The sequence below is a fragment of the Anolis carolinensis genome, unplaced genomic scaffold (genome assembly GCF_035594765.1).
Source record: "Anolis carolinensis isolate JA03-04 unplaced genomic scaffold, rAnoCar3.1.pri scaffold_11, whole genome shotgun sequence".
Classification (NCBI taxonomy): Eukaryota; Metazoa; Chordata; class Lepidosauria; order Squamata; family Dactyloidae; genus Anolis; species Anolis carolinensis.
Genome location: NW_026943822.1, coordinates 7,255,235 through 7,274,106, shown reverse-complemented (window position 1 = coordinate 7,274,106; position 18,872 = coordinate 7,255,235). Strand labels below are relative to the sequence as shown.

Sequence of the window (18,872 nt, the reverse complement as noted above, 5' to 3'; positions counted from 1 at the left end):
TGCCCTATGTGTATATAATGTGATCTGCCCTGAGTCCCCCTCGGGGTGAGAAGGGCGGAATATAAATACTGTAAATAAATAATAAATAAACTTCACCCCTGTTCTCTATTCAAGGCTAGTCCTCACTGGGTTGCATGCCTCACCTTTGACTGGGAGTTGTATTCCAATAGAGACTGCATGGAGTGGACTGGATGGCCCTTGGGAGTTGTGGAGTTGGACTATTTATTTATTTATTTATTTTATTTACAGCATTTATATTTCGCCCTTCTCACCCCGAAAGGGACTCAGGGCGGATCACATTGCACACATAAAGGTAAACATTCAATGTCATAACATTGAACAGAGACAGAGACAAGACGGAGGCACGGGCTGGCCTCGAACCATGACCTCTTGGTCAGAGTGATTTGTTGCAGCTGGCTCCTAACCAGCCTGCGCCACAGCCTGGCATGCCTCACCTTTGGCTGGGAGATGCAGTCCAATAGAGGCTGCATGGGTTGGACTGGATGACCCTTGGGGTCCCTTCCAATTCCAATAAAGGTGTTGTCGAAGGCTTTCATGGGCAGAATCACTGGATTGCTGTGAGTTTTCTGGGCCCTTGGGGTCCCTTCCAACTCTAACAATTCAAAGTGCTGGCTTTAGCCTACAAAGCTCTAAATGGTTCCAGCCCTGTCCACCTGTCCGAATGTAGCTCCCCATATGTAAAACTGCATACTTACAGAAGTCAGACAACCAACTCCTATCGCCCAATTTATTCAAATCAAGAGCAAAAGACATGCACCATCACCCACCTTTACTTAACACCTGCCTTCCTTCTCAACTGGGTGACCTCTAGATGTATTTTAGACTACTGCAATTCCCACCAGTTCTTATTTATTTATTTATTTACAGTATTTATATTCCACCCTTCTCACCCCGAAGGGGACTCAGGGCGGATCACATTATATACATATAGGGCAAACATTCAATGCCCATATACACATAGAACCGAGACAGAGACAGACGCAGAGGCAATTTAACCTTCTCCTGAGAGGATGTTCGATTCTGGCCACAGGGGGGAGCAGCTGCTTCATCATCCACTGTGATTGCACTTCCTTATTCCAACATCGTAAATTAGTTAAATTTGCCTCCCCACTTTATTTATTTATTTATTTATTTTTCAAACTTATATGCCGCCACTCCCCTAGGGCTCGGGGCGGCTTACAAGAACCGGCTAAAATCAACAATTTAAAAACATCTTAAAACATCTTTAAAACATCTTTAAAAATATCTTAAAAACATCCTAAAAGCACCTTTTAAAACATCTAACAGAACTCAAAGGCCTGCCGAAACAGGTGTGTCTTACATGCCCTGTGGAAAGCCGACAAGTCCCGCAAGGCACGGACTTCAGGTGGCAAGGTGTTCCAGAGAGATGGCGCCACTGCTTATTTATTATTATTATGGTACCTTATTTCCTACTCGATAGATGCAACAACAGTAGAGTCTCACTTATCCAACACCCGCTTATCCAACATTCTGGATTATCCAATGCATTTTTGTAGTCAATGTTTCACTACATCGTGATATTTTGGTACTAAATTAGTAAATACAGTAATTACTATGTAGCATTACTGCGTATTGAACTACTTTTTCTGTTAAATTTGTTGTTAAACATGATGTTTTGGTGCTTATTTTGTAAAATCATAATGTATTTTGATGTTTAATAGACTTTTCCTTAATCTCTCCTTATTATCCAACATATTCGCTTATCCAACGTTCTGCCGGCCCGTTTATGTTGGATAAGTGAGACTCTACTGTATCTTTTGGGTTGCTAGGTCAGCAACGAGCAGGGGCTATTTTTTATTTTTTAATTGACAGGTGCTGTCAATTAAAAAATTGACAGCACCACGGGCTGGCCTCGACTGGCCTCGAACTCATGACCTCATGATCAGAGTGATTTATTGCAGCAGGGTTCTTCCCAACACAGCAAAGGATGAGGCATATCAGTGTGTTCAAGCGCTGAGCTGCTGAACTTGCAGACCGAAAGGTCCCAGGTTCAAACTCCGGGAGCGGTGGGAGCGGCCGCTGTTAGCCCCAGCTCCTGCCAACCTAGCAGTTCGAAAACATGCCAATGTGAGTAGATCAATAAGTACCACTCCGGCAGGAAGGTAACAGCGCTCCATGCAGTCATGCCGGCCACATGACCTTGGAGGTGTCTATGGACAACGCCGGCTCTTGGGCTTAGAAATGGAGATGAGCACCAAGCCCCCAGAGTCAGACATGACTGGACTTAACGTCAGGGGAAATCTTTACCTTTACCTTTTTAAAGTGTAAAACTGAGGGCGGGGGCCAGGTAAATGACCCTGGAGGGCCACATCTGGCCCGGGCCTTAGTTTGGGGAGCCCGGTCTAGATGTGGTATTATTCTATGATGGGGGTTGTAGTCCAAATCATTGCAGGAGTTGCACTCCACCGCAAGCTGTGTGAAGACTTTTATCAAGGAACATGTGCAGGAAGAACTGGATAATGCAACAGAAAAGTTAGTCTACAGGAGAAAGGGCATCATATCCAGCCAATGGAGGCATTATCTGTTTGTGCGACTCCTTAGGTTGGCCCAGTAATGAAACTTTGCACAGAGATTTTCTAAAATACCGCATCATGGCCATGGCATTGAACCAGTGATGCAAGCGCTGCCTGGTTCGATGCAGGACCTCTGTCTTGAAAGCATCCTCTTTTCCAATCCCCTCCGGATCACCGCTAATTTTATTACCAGACGTCTGCGGGATATGGCTCTAATGCCTTTGAAAAGGGCACAGGTCTAGGAGACGTTACAGAATCTCCCATACCAAAGAGCATGTTCTTGTCTTCCAAAGAAGTGAAACAATTCTCCCCAAAGAGTCGTGAAGGGGGACGGGGAGAGAGCCGAGTTGATTCCTCTCCTATCAAAACCTTTCATGTCGGTGATGAAGTGTCAGCTGCTGCTGGCGGCCACTCCGGGTTCAATAACAACGGACAGGCCTTCGACAAATTGAGGCTTAAAGAGATGAACCCGTTCAAGTAATACAAGTTCTGTCACCTGGCCGTGATATACGACAGGAGCGTGTACCGAGGAGTTAATCTCAGGCAGAGAAGGTCTCTCTCGTAGGCAAGAGTCAAGGACTCCCGGCTTTATACGCTTGTCTCTGACTCAAGTGCGGAGTAGTTGCGCAAGGAGCTTACTTTGGATCTTATCCCATGTGTGTGTGTGCGGGGCCGGGATTAGTGTCATGTCATCATGGCGCAGCAGGTTTATTTATTTATTTATTTACAGCATTTATATTCCGCCCTTCTCACCCCAAAGGGGACTCAGGGCGGATCACATTACACATATAGGCAAACACTCAATGCCTTTTAACATAAAACAAAGACAAGGCAAACATAGGCTCCGAGCGGGCCTCGAACTCATGACCTCCTGGTCAGAGTGATTCATTGCAGCTGGTTGCAGCTGGCTTGCTCTCCAGCCTGCACCACAGCCCGGGTTAAACCACTGAGCAGCCAAACTTACGGATAAAAGGTTGGTGGTTCAAAATCCAGGGAGCGGGGTGAGCTCCCGCTGTTAGCCCCAGCTTCTGCCAACCTAGCAGTTCGAAAACATGCAAATATGAGTAGATCAATACCCTGTTTCCCCTAAAATAAGACATCCCCAGAAAATAAGACCTAGTAGAGGTTTTGCTGAATTGCTAAATATAAGGCCTCCCCCGAAAGGAAGACCTAGCAAAGGTTTTGTTTGGAAGCATGCCCGCCAGATAGAACACCAGAGCATGCGGGATCGGTAAATGTACGTACCATAGATTGTTGTACATGGAAATAATGGTAGTAACAAGAAAATCTTGATAGGATTCACAGTTTGTCTGGTTATGCTGGTTTGTGATGGCAACTACTTACAGTATATAATAAATGTTCATTTTTTGTTCAAAAATAAATGTGAATTCTTCTTCATGGAAAAATAAGACATCCCCTGAAAATAAGACCTAGAGCATCTTTGGGAGCAAAAAATAATATAAGACACTGTCTTATTTTCGGGGAAACACGGTAGGTACCTATCCAGTGAGAAGGTAACGGTGCTCCATACAGTCATGCTGGCAACATGACCTTGGAGGTGTCTATGGACAACGCCGGCTCTTCGGCTTAGAAATGGAGATGAGCACCAACCCACTGAGTCGTAAACGACTAGACTTAATGTCAGGGGAAACCTTTACCTTACCTTTATCTAATCATGGTGTTTAGTCCTGTGGCGCTGCAAATCCCTATATTCCGTTATTCATTTCTTATCACATGTTGTGTGAATTTGCTGGTTTCCCCATTACTAACCATTTTCAACTTACTTCGCCATCGTGAGAGATCGTACTCTCGAGATATCGAGATTTGAGTTATTAAAGGCAAAGAAAAATAGCGATCTACTAAAGTAGTGATATTTCTTAGTTTTAAAAGTAATTACTGAAAAGGATCAAACAGCTGAATTATGGCAGAGTACCAGGAATTCTCTGCTGGGTAGAGACCGCCCACAGGACTGCCCACATTTGCCCACCTCATTGATTTGATTCAATGCGGGTGATTCTGACAGCTCATATCCCACGTGTTTTTGTATTTTTGAAACAGAATATCCCAGTTCCTGAATCCAGAAGACAACCTCAGCCCGTCTTCTTTCTTTGCCTTTTTTGGATACTGTTTATGACATTTGACAATCGAATTGTGACGGGCACAGACCAGAAGTCCCCTCAACAACATCCACTCAAACATCCAATTCACCATGGAAAAAGAAAATGAAGGAAAACTGCCTTTTCTAGATATCCTAGTCATCCGCAAGCTCAATCAACAATTGGGCCACATAGTTTACAGAAAACCTACACACACAGATAGATACCTACATAAAAACTCCAACCATCACCCAAGTCAAAAAAGAAGCACAATCAAAGCCCTGACGGACCGTGCACAAAGGATCTGCAAACCTCACCTCCTCCAAGGTGAACTCAACCACGTAAAAGGGGCTCTCCAGGCTCTCCACCAGAGACATCAGAAGAGCTGCAAGGCCAAGAACAAGCCATGAGAGAAAAGACAAAGATCCACCCAGAAGGAAAGGTGTTCTTACCATACATCAAGGGAAGCATTGATCGCATAGGGAAGCTGATGAAGAAACACAACCTACAAACCATCTACAGACCCACTAAGAAAATCCAACAACTGCTCCGTTCAGCAAAGGACAAGAGGAATCCTCTCACCTCTGCAGGAGTCTACCGTATACCATGCAGTTGTGGATAAGTCTACATAAGGACCACCAAACGCAGCAGCATTGCCCAGACACGAATCAAGGAACATGAAAGACCCTGCAGACTAACTCGACCAGCGAAGTCAGCCATAGCAGAGCACTTAATGAACCAACATGGACAAAGCATGGGTTCGGGCTGTGGCGCAGGCTGGAGAGCAAGCCAGCTGCTACCAGCTGCAATGAATTACTCTGACCAGGAGGTCATGAGTTTGAGGCCCGCTCGGAGCCTATGTTTGTCTTGTCTTTGTTCTATGTTAAAAGGCATTGAATGTTTGCCTATATGTGTAATGTGATCCGCCCTGAGTCCCCTTCGGGGTGAGAAGGGTGGAATATAAATGCTGTAAATAAATAAATAAATAAATAAATAAATAAAGCATATTATTTGAGAGCACAGAAATGCTGGACTATTCGAATAACTACCACATCAGACTACACAGAGAAGCCATTGAAATCCACAAGCATCTGGACAATTTCAACAGAAAGGAGAAAACCATGAAAATGAACCAAATCTGGCTACCAGTATTTTAAAAACCCTCTAAAATCAGAACAGTAAATAAAGAGCAACACTCTGAAAACATAGAAATTCCAGACATGAAAGAATCAGGGACAGCTAACACCTCCAAACAAAGGATTCTCCTAGACAGGAAGAAGCCAGGCCTTGAGGCCACAGGGCCATCAAATGCTAATAAAGGTGATTAATTACAACATTCACACTTGCCTCCAACAGACAAGAGTTCTTTCTCCCACCCTGGACATCATTCCACAGATATACAAACCCCTCTTGCCTAGTTTCCAACAGACCTCACAACCTCTGAGGATGCCTGCCATAGATGTGGGCAAAACGTCAGGATAGATAACTTCTGGAACATGGCCATACAGCCTGAAAGACTCACAGCAACCCACGGAGGTCCCCTTGTGTCGTGGGATGGGCAATGTCACTTTTCATTCCCTCAATGGCTTAGAAATGTTTGAAAACATAGGGGACGTGGGATAATGGCCTTGGAGGTACAACAAAAACACATCTCCAAATCGCAGTGGGGGATATTCAGGTGCTACAAAGGTTGGCTGTTGAACCAACCAATGTGGCAATGGTCTTGAGTATGGTTTGCAATCTGACAACATTTTGAGACTCATGCGTTCTCTGTCCTTCCTCTAACAGGCCGATGTGCCGCCTTTGAACATGGAACAAGCTAAATCAACCCATCAACAGCTTTCTTGGAGATACTTTGTGTATGTTTCAGCCAGAGGATGCCCAGATCTCTAACCAGCTTCTCCAGTGACCATGCTGGTTGGGGATTCTGGAAAAGGACAAGCTTTGATGGGAACTTTGCTGCTCCAGTAAATGGTTTACTCATTAGGATGGATATACTGTAAATAACACTCAAGATATTTGTGGAGAGCTTGGAGCCAGTGGAATGGCACATGAAACTAGTCAAAAGAAAAAGCCTCCCTGGCCTAAAGTCAAGTTACTTTTTCCGGCCACAATTCCCAGAATCCCCCAGCTATGCACTCAGCACTCTGGTTACATTAACTACTACACTACAGAGCAGGGGTCCTCAAACTTTTAAATCAGAGGGCCGGTCCACAACCCTTCAGACTGTGGAGAGGCTGAATTATCATTTGGAAAAAAAAACCGAACAAATTCCTATGCACACTGCACATGTTTTATTTGTAGTGCAAAACAGCAACAACAATGAAAGAACAATACAATGTTTAAAAATAAAAACAATTGTAACCAACATAAACCTATCAGGATTTCAATGGTAAGTGTGGGCCTGCTTCTGGCCAATGAAATAGTCAGGTTAATTAGGATTGTTGTTGTTGTGTGCCTTCAAGTCATTTCAGACTTTGGGTGAGCCTAACTCTAAAATTAATTATTTATTCATTTACTACATTTATTTATTACATTTATATCCCGCCCTTCTCACCCCGAAGGGGATTCAGAGCAGCTGTATGTACATATAATATATTATATTATTAGCATAGCACAATATTAGCATTATATATTACTATATTGAACTATACCACTATACTGTAATATGATATGTAATATATAACATATAATTAATATTATTATATGGTATTATTATTAGTATCCTAGTGTATAACATTATAATATAGTAGAGTCTCACTTATTCAATCTAAACGGACCGGCAGAAGCTTGGATAAGCAAATATCTTGGATAATGAGGACGGATTAAGGAAAAGCCTATTAAACATCAAATTAGGTTATGATTTTACAAATTAAGCACCAAAACATCATGTTATACAACAAATTTGACAGAAAAGGTAGTTCAATGTTATGTTGTAATTACTGTATTTATGAATTTAGCACCAAAATATTACGATATATTGAAAACATTGACTACAAAAATGACTTGGATTACCCAGAGGCTTGGATAAGCGAGGCTTGGATAAGTGAGACTCTACTGTATTATTGTCAATATTATATGTATATACAATATATTATATTATTTAAAATGATATAAAATATTATATTATAAAACTGAGGGCGGGGGGCCAGGTAAATGACCTTGGAGGGCCGCATCCGGCCCCCGGGCCTTAGTTTGGGGACCCCTGCTACAGAGTCTCAAAATACTTGGCACATTCTGCAAGTCAATGTTGTCACCTCTTTAACCTGGGACTTCTTTCGCTCCAACTGTTTTGAAGCTTGGAGGAGTCTTTTTCGGGGGGAGGGGGGGTAACACCCCCAACAATCCCCAAGGCATGTTATCCACAAGGTTCTGGGAATTGTAGTCCACGACATAACCTTTCCCCAAACTTTGGGAAAACAGTGCAGACAAGTCAAGTGGGCATCAAAAGGGGTTTTGCAGCTTCGGTTTCATAATGGCCAACGGCACCAAAATCAAATCTGTTTGGCAAATAGAAAAGACAACAAAATGGGTTGCTCCTCGTTCTCTTGAAAAGGGGAAAAAATAAGAGAGTAACTGAATGCCAACTCAGCATCTTGTTAATGATTCTCTCTCTGAGAAAGTTGCAATTAGTTGTGAGGCTTGGCAGGGAAAACACTCCTTTGGGGGAGATGTTTCAAGGTCGTATCTAATGACACTCGGAGGGAACTGGCGATTCCCAAGGGTTTATCGCAGGACTGAGCCGGTGCGGACGGTCATAGCACTGTGTCATCTTTAATTGACACATCGGTCCTCCCTCTCTTTTGACATTTGCTTTCCTTTCAGGCATAAGGTTAGAAACTAAACACAAATTCCAAGCCATATGACCAGTTGGCCCTTATCACCAAACCCTTCCACCTGCACGTTTTGACTGCCATAAATGAGAGCAACAGCTTCAGTTTTTAGAATAGGAGGAGTTCTATATGGAAAGCCATTGTACTAACCAGAATTATTTATCGTGTCAGGATACAAGTTGCAATGAATTTGAAAACACAAAGTTTTAAAAACTTGGCATTATTCTAAATGTTCTTTGACCAGTATCTGGCCACTTGGAGTGCCTCTGGTGTTGCTATAAGAAGGTCTTCCATTGTGCATGTGACAGGGCTCAGGCTACATTGCAGTCAGTGGTCTGTGGTTTGTTCTTCTCCACACTCGCATGCCGTGAACTCCACTTTGTGGCTGTATTTCTTAAGGTTGGCTCTGCATCTCGTGGTGCCAGAGCGCAGTCTGTTCAGCACCTTCCAAGTCACCCAATCTTCTGTGCCACAGGTTTGGTGGTGCTGGAATGGTGTCTTTTATTTATTTATTACATGCATTTATACCCCGCCCTTCTCCCCGAGGGGACTCAGAGCGGCTTACATTCTGCCACGAGGGCCATCAACAAATATACTATAAAACAAAACAATTAAAACATGATTAAAATATACAAAAATTAAAACGCTGCAAGGCAGCGTTGTTGCACCATCCTCAATCATTCTACATTGTAGAGTTACTCTAGTTTGAAAACACTTTAACTGTAGAGTCCTGGGAGTTGTAGTTTGCTGAGGTACTGACACTCCGAAGGCTTTTCAAAATTACAATTCCTAGGGTCCCGCTGCACTGAGTCATAGCAGTTTAAAGTAGGGTCAAACTGTATTCATACTACAGTGTAAAACTACAACTCTTGGTCTTGTAAAACTACAGCTCCCGGTCTTGTAAAACTATAGCTCCCAGTCTTGTAAAAGTACAGCTCCCGATCTTGCAAAACTACAGCTCCCCGTCTTGCAAAAATACAACTCCCGGTCTTGCAAAACTACAACTCCTGGTCTTGCAAAACTACAGCTTCCAGTATTGCAAAACTACAGCTCCTGGTATTACAAAACTACAACTCCCGGTCTTGCAAAACTACAACTCCCGGTCTTGCAAAACTACAACTCCCGGTCTTGCAAAACTACAACTCCCGGTCTTGTAGAAGTCTTTCTCTTTTCCTCCTGAATTGAAAAGTATTCTTGACTTGTCCAGTGAGACCCTACTTTCAAAGTAAGGACTGCACACTTAAACAAGAAATAATACTTTCAAACCAGGCACAGTGTTATACAGTGGTGGCTCCCTTAACAAATTCAGGAGTTGTCTCTTCCAAATGAGTGTCTGTACTCTTTGGATCACCGACAAGCCAAAGCAATATTCTGTAACAGATAAGAAGACTTCTTCAGCAATTTGATGGCAGCAGAAATTTCAGAGATTTTGCTCAAGATGTCCAAAATACGATAGCCTCCATTTCGTCATCTTACTTTCTAGGCAGAGTTTAGCCTTAATTTAATACAATCATAGAATCATAAGAGTTGGAAAAGACTGAATGGTCCATCTACTCCAAACCCTTGTCATGCAGTAAAAGCACAATCAAAGCTCCTCCGACAGATAGCCATCCAACCTCTGTTTAAAAGACTCCAAAGAAGGAGCTTCCACCGGACTCAGAAGCATAGGGTTGAACAGCATACTGTTGAACAGCTCTTTTCATGATCAGGAAGTTCTTCCTAATGTTTTGCTCTTGGAAACCATTTATCCGTCTCTTTGGCAGTCCAGAGTATCTTCATAACTCTCCTCCAGTACCGAAGCAGCCACTTCACCATCTATTTTTTGATGTTCAAGGTAACAAAATATGCACACTTAATAAAGTCTCTGAATTATTCCTATATATTATTCATATAGTACTATTATGGTATAAAGCTCTTCAGATGACTTCATTTTCCAGGCAAATGGGGTGCTTTCATCCCTGTTTCAGTGCAGGGAGGTGATGTGAACATGGAAGGACTTGCTCACAGCTCTGGAATTTGAACCCAGGTCTTCTGGGTCACTCCACTGGAAGTGTTCTTTTCACAATTAAGTAGATACATTTGCCAATTGAATTACAGGTGCCCTCTTTTTGCCCGGCAGGTTCTGCTCCTTCCCTTCTCCCAACAGCCAGGCGATGCTGTTTAAGAAGCACAATATGAAAAATAATTGGAATTTATTCCAAGGGGAAGGCAAATCCTGACCTCACTTCAACATAAACCTGAACTTTACCAGACAAGGGCAAAATTAAAGAGAGGAAGCATTTGAACTTGATGACCTTTCGCGGCTAAACTCGGCTCAGGAATGCCGAATGGTGTGAAGGCCGCAGGTGTTTTTCTTCGTCTCCCTAAATGTCCCCTAGATGTTCCCAACAAAGATATATTTGTGCGTAGTTTTTTGGCCAGGAAATGAAGGAGAGGATTACAGAGTGTTTTTCTTCTGGAAATGCAGAAATCAACCTGCAATCACTTTCTCTTCCTCAAAAGGGTTTCCTCCCTTTCAGATGGAAACACTGGGAGTAGTGTCTCCATGCTTTCTCCGGGTGTCACTCCCAATTTACTTGGTTTAGAATATGGCAACATAATCTGGTTCCACCCCATCACTTCTTGGGAGGTGATGCCCTTTCTGCAAAGGCCTGGGATTTATAATGCTCCAAGCTTCACCTTGGTGTGACCCTTTTACGACAATTTCCAAACTCTCCAGGATGCTGGTGGTGTATTCTCCGAGCCTCCTTTACGTAATGCTGCGACGGGGCAAACGAGTTGCCTTCTCAATTAAGTCACGTGCGTTTGCTTTCCATATTTTTGGATAAGGAGCTGGAATGCACAAAGCAACTATGATGCTTCCAGGAGAGCACTGAATAGCTGGGCTACTGTTAGCCTTCCTGTCACACCTCAGAACAGTTCGCCTTGTTGTTGACACCAAGCCACACACAGAAGATAGTCTTTTGTAATTCTATTGAGTGAAACCAAATATATATATCAAAGCAGGCAGAAATAAAGTTCCCAAAGTAGCTGTAAAAAGAGTCAATAAATCCAATAGTCCATAGGCAAAACAAGAGTCAGTAAATCCAATAGTCCATAGGTAAAACAAGAGTCAGTAAATCCAATAGTCCAGGCAAAACAAGAGTCAGTAAATCCAATAGTCCATAGGCAAAACAAGAGTCATTTCCCAAAAGAACAAAGGTCCACAGGTTACAAAGATCCAGGAACAGGAGACTTTCTAAGGCAGGAAGACATAGACATCCACTCTGATGAAGCGAGAATTTGCTTTAACAAAGATATGTCTCTCAACACACAGTTTTAAAAGCAACCCAAAAATGCATTTCTCTTTCCTTCGGAGGCCTCCCGCTTTCCAGATAATCTCAGGCTGCGGCGAGGCTGAGGCATTCCTTTCCACTGCAAACGATCTGCTCTAGATAGCAATGGCGGTTCCTCAAGGCCAACTAAATCATTATCTTGCACCTGAACAGGGGCCTGAGACGAATCCAGCTCATTATTTCCCATGGGAATGTCTCCCTGGTTGTTATCTATGACAGCCTGGTTCAAGAGTTCATCCACAAGCTGTGTTCCTGGCTCTTCTGAACCAGCCTGTATAATTCCCTTCCCCATGCCATCATCCTGAAATTCATTCTGCATCCCATCATCTGGCTCCTGCATCTGAAACCCAGAATCTCCTTCCTCATCTTCAGTCTGGCTCTGCTGCTGCTGAGTCACAACAGTTCCCTAACTTTCCCTTGTGGGAGCTTCCCTTCACACTAGACTGCCATGCCAGGCTTTGGATGGTTGCCTGCAGCAAATATGTAGACTTATTTATTATTATTTATTTACAGCATTTATATTCTGCCCTTCTCACCCCGAAGGGGACTCAGGGAGGATCACATTACACATATAGGCAAACATTCAATGCCTTTTAACATAGAACAAAGACAAGACAAACATAGGTTCCGAGCGGGCCTCGAACTCATGACCTCCTGGTCAGAGTGATTCATTGCAGTGATTCATTGCAGCTGCTCTCCAGCCTGCACCACAGCCCAAGCCCGAGACTTGAGTGAGAACAGAAGCTCCTTCGGCCATCCAGGACTGAAGTGTTTGGGTGCTTGGCCAGCATACCTTGCTTTGGCTCAACTGTCACAGAGTGCTGTGTGTTCAACTCAGAAAGGATGGGAAAGCACATGGGGAACTAGGGACCGATCTCCATCTTCACCATTCCAGGGGCTGCGCCAGCACATGGATGATGCATTAGAAGTGGCTTCCGTGTCACTTTGGAATTGGGAGTTTATAAGTCACTGCAAGGTAGGCATTTTGAAAGCATTTGTGAGTTGTTCCAGGCAAAACACCACTTTGGAGTTCTCAATTTCTCCCAGTCTTGGATTATAATGTGACCCTTGAAGGGGCTCTTTCCACTTTGAGGAGGATAAAGAAGACAAAGAAGAGGAGGAGGTCCAATGTGTTGGTATCATGGTACAACCATATGTGGTGGGAATGTTCAAAAGTTTAAAAAAGGGGAAAAAATAGGGAGAAAAATGAAAAACTATTTAAAACACCGCTCAAAGCTAACTTAGAATTTATATTAATGGGAATGTTAAGGAATAACAAGATTAATATAAAAGAAAAAGAACTGTTCAAAACGATGATTTGGGCAGAACAAACTGTAATATCCAAGGGATGGGGAAAAAAAGGACTATAGAAAAGTAGAATAACTATATTTATGATCAGGTCCAATCTGAAATTATAGCATATGTAATTTGGTGTTACATCCCAGGCCTGGAAACACCTATCACCACTGCACCACACAAGAGTCCAGGAATATAAGCGAACAGTTTGTGGTAAAAAGCATATAAAAATCAGGAGTAAGAAAGGAAGATATATAATACAAAAAGATTTAGCAAAAATTGATAACCAAACAATAATCCAAATGTCTCATAAAGTTCTAGAGGTGGCAAAGTCCAAGAACAGCCAAGAATCACGGATACAGCATAAGCCAACAATTCGGAAGTTATAACTAGTAAAAACTCGACCAGGAGTACATTAACAGGAACATAGAAAACTTCCAGGATATATTAAATCCAAAATCAAAACTTGACTTGAACCAGGAACAAGAGAACCCAGGCTTAGCTTCTCACTCTAACTCAGTGCTGCCTGAACTGACCTTAAGGTAAACTACTTGTTGTTTAATAGACACCCATGAAATCATTCTGTTTCCCGTGAATTTCTTTCACAACTTTCCCACGTAATCTCTCTGAACAGCGTAATCTATTTTCAGCTCTGATTTTTAAATGAAGACTTTTGTTGATCTCCGTAGCTACAGATGAATTCCCATGGGAACTCTCCTTATCTGCTGTTGCAACTTCTGACTCCCCCAAATGCCCTTGAGCCCCTGCATTTTTGAGCTGGTTTTCTCACAGAGAGAACCACCATTTCCCAGACTTGAGGGCCCATCACTTTGTGCCACAGGAAAGCTCACACTCCTCTCTGAATCATCAGGGAACCATTAGCCTTTGCTGACTGATCTACAACATTTGGGAGGATACACAGAAGGACAAAATAGAAGAAATTAAAAATAAATGGAAGACATATATAGAATGGAGAAAGAGGTGAAGCCAATGTAAATATTGTACAGAAATAAAGGAAATTGTGTGCATGGTTAAAGCTGAAGACGTAGGGTAAATATGTAGTCAGAGGGGAAGGGTGATGGGGGTGGGAGTGACGGGTGTTAACAATGAAAATGTTATCGAAGAGAAGGATGTATTTAAAAAGGAAGATGCAGAAAAAAATGTTACCTGAAAATGAAGTGTGCATAAGTATGAGCACCAATGGAAACGAAGTATAAGCAAGATGTAACAACAATAAAAATACTGTGAAAAAAAGAGGAGAAGGAGGAAGAGAAGGCTAAGAGGAGGAGGAAGGCAAGGAGGGAAAAAAAAGCGGAGGAGGAATCGTTCTTGCCTGATCCCATTTTTGAGAGCCAGCGAATTCTGACAGCTCAATAACCCATTATGAAACAGCAACTTGAGCTCCAATGCTGCATATGCATGACAAACACACTTCCATCACAATAAATTAGCAATTCCCAGGCTTAACAACTCCTCCTGGACTAATTGCCAGAGATTATTGTATATTATGAGAGCGCAATGATACTAATGCCTAAATATGCTTCAGTGATTATGGTGCTATCTTCAATAACCAAGCTGTTTAAATGTCAGAGCGGAGAAGGCTCTTTAGCGGGAGATGAAATGTTATTTTCAAAATGGGCCAGAAGAAACTAATCAACCTTTGCGGGAATGTTGCTCTGTAACGATGTGTTGTTATTTTTGGTTACCAGCGGATAAACACACAGGCACACAAAGGGAGCATTGGTTACACCCCTTGTAGGCATTTAATGTTGTGAATCTGAGCATGGAGACAACCTGCATACGATATCCCGCATGAAAGCCAGCCTTTTGAGAACAACAATCAGGATGTGGCTGGTGCTGTTCACACCTCAACCCTGGTTGCATGTGAACAGAGAAAGGGCTTGTGACATTTTTAACCTCACAAGGATCTACACAAGTGAAAGGAACCAAATTGTATCCCAGAGCGTGGAAACTGTTTTGGGTGACCAGCATCCTTCCCAACGTTGTTGGTTGGAAGCTTTCCAGAGACAATGATGTTTCAATACCCTGTCTAAATATCAGTACACATCCTTTCCCCGCACGTCAGCACCATACTGGATGTGACCTCAATATAAAGGCCCTTTTTTGATGGACAAGATGATCCATCACATTGTAAATATGAGTCAAGATCCTGGATTTGGAGAAAGATCATAATGTTTTGCACAGCTGGAACCTTCACATCTCCATCTACTAGCTGGTGGAGCCTATAGCTTGGTCCTCCACCCATTGGCCCTTTTTTGATGGACAAGATGATTCTCCACATTGTAAATATGAGTCAAGATCCTGGATTTGGAGAAAGATCATAATGTTCTGCACAGATGGAACCTTCACATCTCCATCTACTAGCTGGTGGAGCCTACAGCTTGGTCCTCCACCCATAGGCTCTTTTATGATGGACAAGATGATCCTCCACATTATAAATATGAGTCGAGATCCTGGATTTGGGGAAGAATCATAATGTTCTGTACAACTGGAACCTTCACATGTCCATCTACTAGCTGGTGGAGCATACACCTTCACCCGTTGGCCCTTTTTTGATGGATAAGATGATCCTTCACATTGTAAATACGAGTCAAGATCCTGGATTTGGTGGAGGATCATAACATTCTGTACAGATGGAACCTTCACATCTCCATCTACTAGCTGGTGGAGCCTACAGCTTGGTCCTCCACCTGTTGGCCCTTTTTTGATGGACAAGATGATCCTTCTCATTGTAAATACAAGTCAAGATCCTGGATTTGGTGGAGGATCGTAACATTCTGCACAGATGGAACCTTCACATCTCCATCTGCTAGCTGGTGGAGACAAGGAGCACCAAAGAACCATATCTCCGAAGCTGGATTCTCCGTGAGATATCTTCCAGGGTTATGGAGGAAGACATCTCATACACAAACTCATATTCCAGCTACACAAGACAGCTTGGATATGTGATGTCTTTTGGATTGCAAGCCCCAGACTCTTTGGTACATCAGGCTGTGCCATCTGGAGGAATCTGGGACTCGCAGTCCAAAAAATCCACTTTGCAAACATTGTCAAACTCATTAACACTTTGTCAAACCCGTTAACAAAGAGGAGGCCAATGTCAGGACTTACCACATATCCTGGTCCACAGGTGCATTTCCCCGTAATGCTGTCACAATCTGCCCCGTTCTGGCAGGAGCAGGCCTGCTGGCAGCTTTCGCCATAATATCCCAAAGGACAAGTGTCATTGCAGTAGAGCCCGGCCCAGCCGGCTTTGCAATTGCATTCTCCAGAAAGAGGATGGCAGCTGGGAAGAGAAACCAGGGACAGGTAATTATTACAAGAGAAGCTTTCCCAGTGGGAAGGCAAGGTAAGGATGCTTTGGGATTATTTGTTAAATTACTAAACAAACAATACAACGAAGAATTTGTAGGAAGAACAGTCAGGCCCAACGCACACCAAACCCTGCCTCATACATCTGCCTTCCAAATCCAAACCCTTTAGAGATAGTGGTTGAGCTTGACTCATTTTATCAAAGCCTCACATACATTTCTGGTATTTGCACCAAGAACTGCAAGCACATTTTGATGGGAGAAATTCTGTTCCTGATTTGTAAGTGTTATTTCCTGTTTCATTGTGCTCTCCTTACTTTAAATGTTGTTGTTCTACTCCAGAAACTCTATTTTTGTGTCTGCCACAAACTGTGTGGAATCAGTTGAGAAGCGATGAGATATTCATTGAAAAACTAGAGCAAAAACGTGCTATAGCAGGATGTCTCACAAAAACAAGGTTTTTGCAGTTTAATCAACATTTCCCATGTTTTTATGATAGAAAAAATTAGGAAATGACATTGATAACCCAGGAACAAAAATCATGTTGCATAGTGTAGTAGTAGTAGTAGTAGTAGTAGTAGTAGTAATAAATGTACAGTAGAGTCTCACTAATCCAAGCCTCGCTTATCCAAGCCTCTGGATAATCCAAGCCATTTTTGTAGTCAATGTTTTCAATATATCGTGATATTTTGGTGCTAAATTTGTAAATACAGTAATTACAACATAACATTACTGCGTATTGAACTACTTTTTCTGTCAAATTTGTTGTATAACATGATGTTTTGGTGCTTAATTTGTAAAATCATAACCTAATTTGATGTTTAATATGCTTTTCCTTAATCCCTCCTTATTATCCAAGATATTAGCTTATCCAAGGTTCTGCCAGCCCGTTTAGCTTGCATAAGTGAGACTCTACTGTATTACCCACTTCTCTCTGTAACTTGAGGTGGGTTACAACATTATTAAAACACTATTAAATGATATACAACAAGATAAACAAAATTAATTAATTTAAGTTAAAATCCACAGATGAAATGCTGATATTTTTTTATCGTGTCAAAGGAGACTTGAGAACATACTGCAAATCGCTCCTGGTGTAAGAGAAGTCGCTGTCTACAGAGACATTGCCCAGCGGACGCCCAGATGTGATAGCTGGGAGGCTTCGCTCATGTCCCCATAAGCTAGAGCTGACAGATGGGAGCTCACCCCATCTTGCAGATTCAAACTGGCAACTCTCACTGCTGCCATATGACTTATGCACTTTATTCATGAGCCTGTCCTTCAAATTATTGTTGCACTAGTCCTCCCACACATGCTGATAAAGTGAAATTGTTATTGGTTGTTAGTTTGATGCCTTCTTATATATTGTTATAATGTTGTTGTTTTGTTTTATATTGTTGATATGCATTTTAATGTATATTATATTTACAGTATTTATATTCTGCCCTTCTCACCCCAAAGGGTACTCACATTATATACATATAGGGCAAACATTCAATGCCCATATACACATAGAACCGAGACAGAGACAGACACAGAGGGAGTTTAACCTTCTCCTGAGGGGATGTTTGATTCTGGCCACAGGGGGGAGCAGCTGCTTCATCATCCATTGTGATGGCACTTCCTCATTCCAACGTAGTAAATTGGTTAAATTTGCCTCCCCACTTTATAAGTGGTACCTTATTTCCTACTTGATAGATGCAACTATCGTTCGGGTTGCTAGGTCACCAATGAGCAGGGGCTGGCCTCGAACTCGTGACCTCATGGTCAGAGTGATTTATTGCAGCAGGCTGCTCACCAGCCTGCACCACAGCCTGGTATTACATTATAAACTGTGTTGTTCGGTCTTGGCCCATGTAAGCCGGAGATGGAGGCGGGGTACAAAAGTAAAGTTATTATTATTATTATTACTATTACCACCCAACCTTCAGGTCAGAAGTTCAGCCGGCACAAGGGTTTAACTCATTGCACCACCAGCAGGCGTTGGTGGTATAGTGGTTAGCATAGCTGCCTTCCAAGCAGTTGACCCAGGTTCGATTCCCGGTCAACGCAATGCAAAATGCAGATTAACATTCACAACTTAAAACTGACTGGGTAGGTCAATCTGGTAGTTTTGGTCTTGCTACTGATTAATTGAGGCCCCAACTACAATAAATTATTTGAAGTGTAGCATTTGTTAATCATGTTCATAATGTACCTACTTATCTCCTCCTGTCAGCACATCTCCCGGGATCAAAGTCCACTTCATCTAAGTGACTCTCTGTTTTACGGTCCAAAAATATCCCTTCCTTCTAATGTACTATTGGAAATACAATGTAATTGTATTTCCAATTACAGTTCTGAAGATGTCGTCACATGATTTCCTCCTGATTTTTGATAACGCTGGCTTTCATTTGCAATAACAATATATATTTTTTAAGGAATG

At 42.4% G+C, this 18,872-nt stretch overlaps 1 protein-coding gene and 1 non-coding gene across 12 annotated transcripts in view; one reads left to right on the top strand and one right to left on the bottom strand.

Moving 5' to 3' along the window:
• megf11 (multiple EGF like domains 11) overlaps nt 1-18,872 on the bottom strand; it is a 578,352-nt gene that overhangs the window by 152,399 nt on the left and 407,081 nt on the right. For all 11 annotated transcript variants that reach the window (XR_010000925.1, XM_062963273.1, XM_062963274.1 and 8 more), the window contains one exon: nt 16,248-16,422. Coding sequence is in view for 10 of the 11 variants with exons in the window: in XM_062963273.1 (XP_062819343.1) it covers nt 16,248-16,422 (175 nt within the window). In the remaining variant the exon portion in view is untranslated. The remainder of the gene's footprint in view (nt 1-16,247; nt 16,423-18,872) is intronic.
• trnag-ucc (transfer RNA glycine (anticodon UCC)) lies at nt 18,428-18,499 on the top strand. Its single transcript has one exon. It is a non-coding gene; the product is annotated as a tRNA-Gly (tRNA).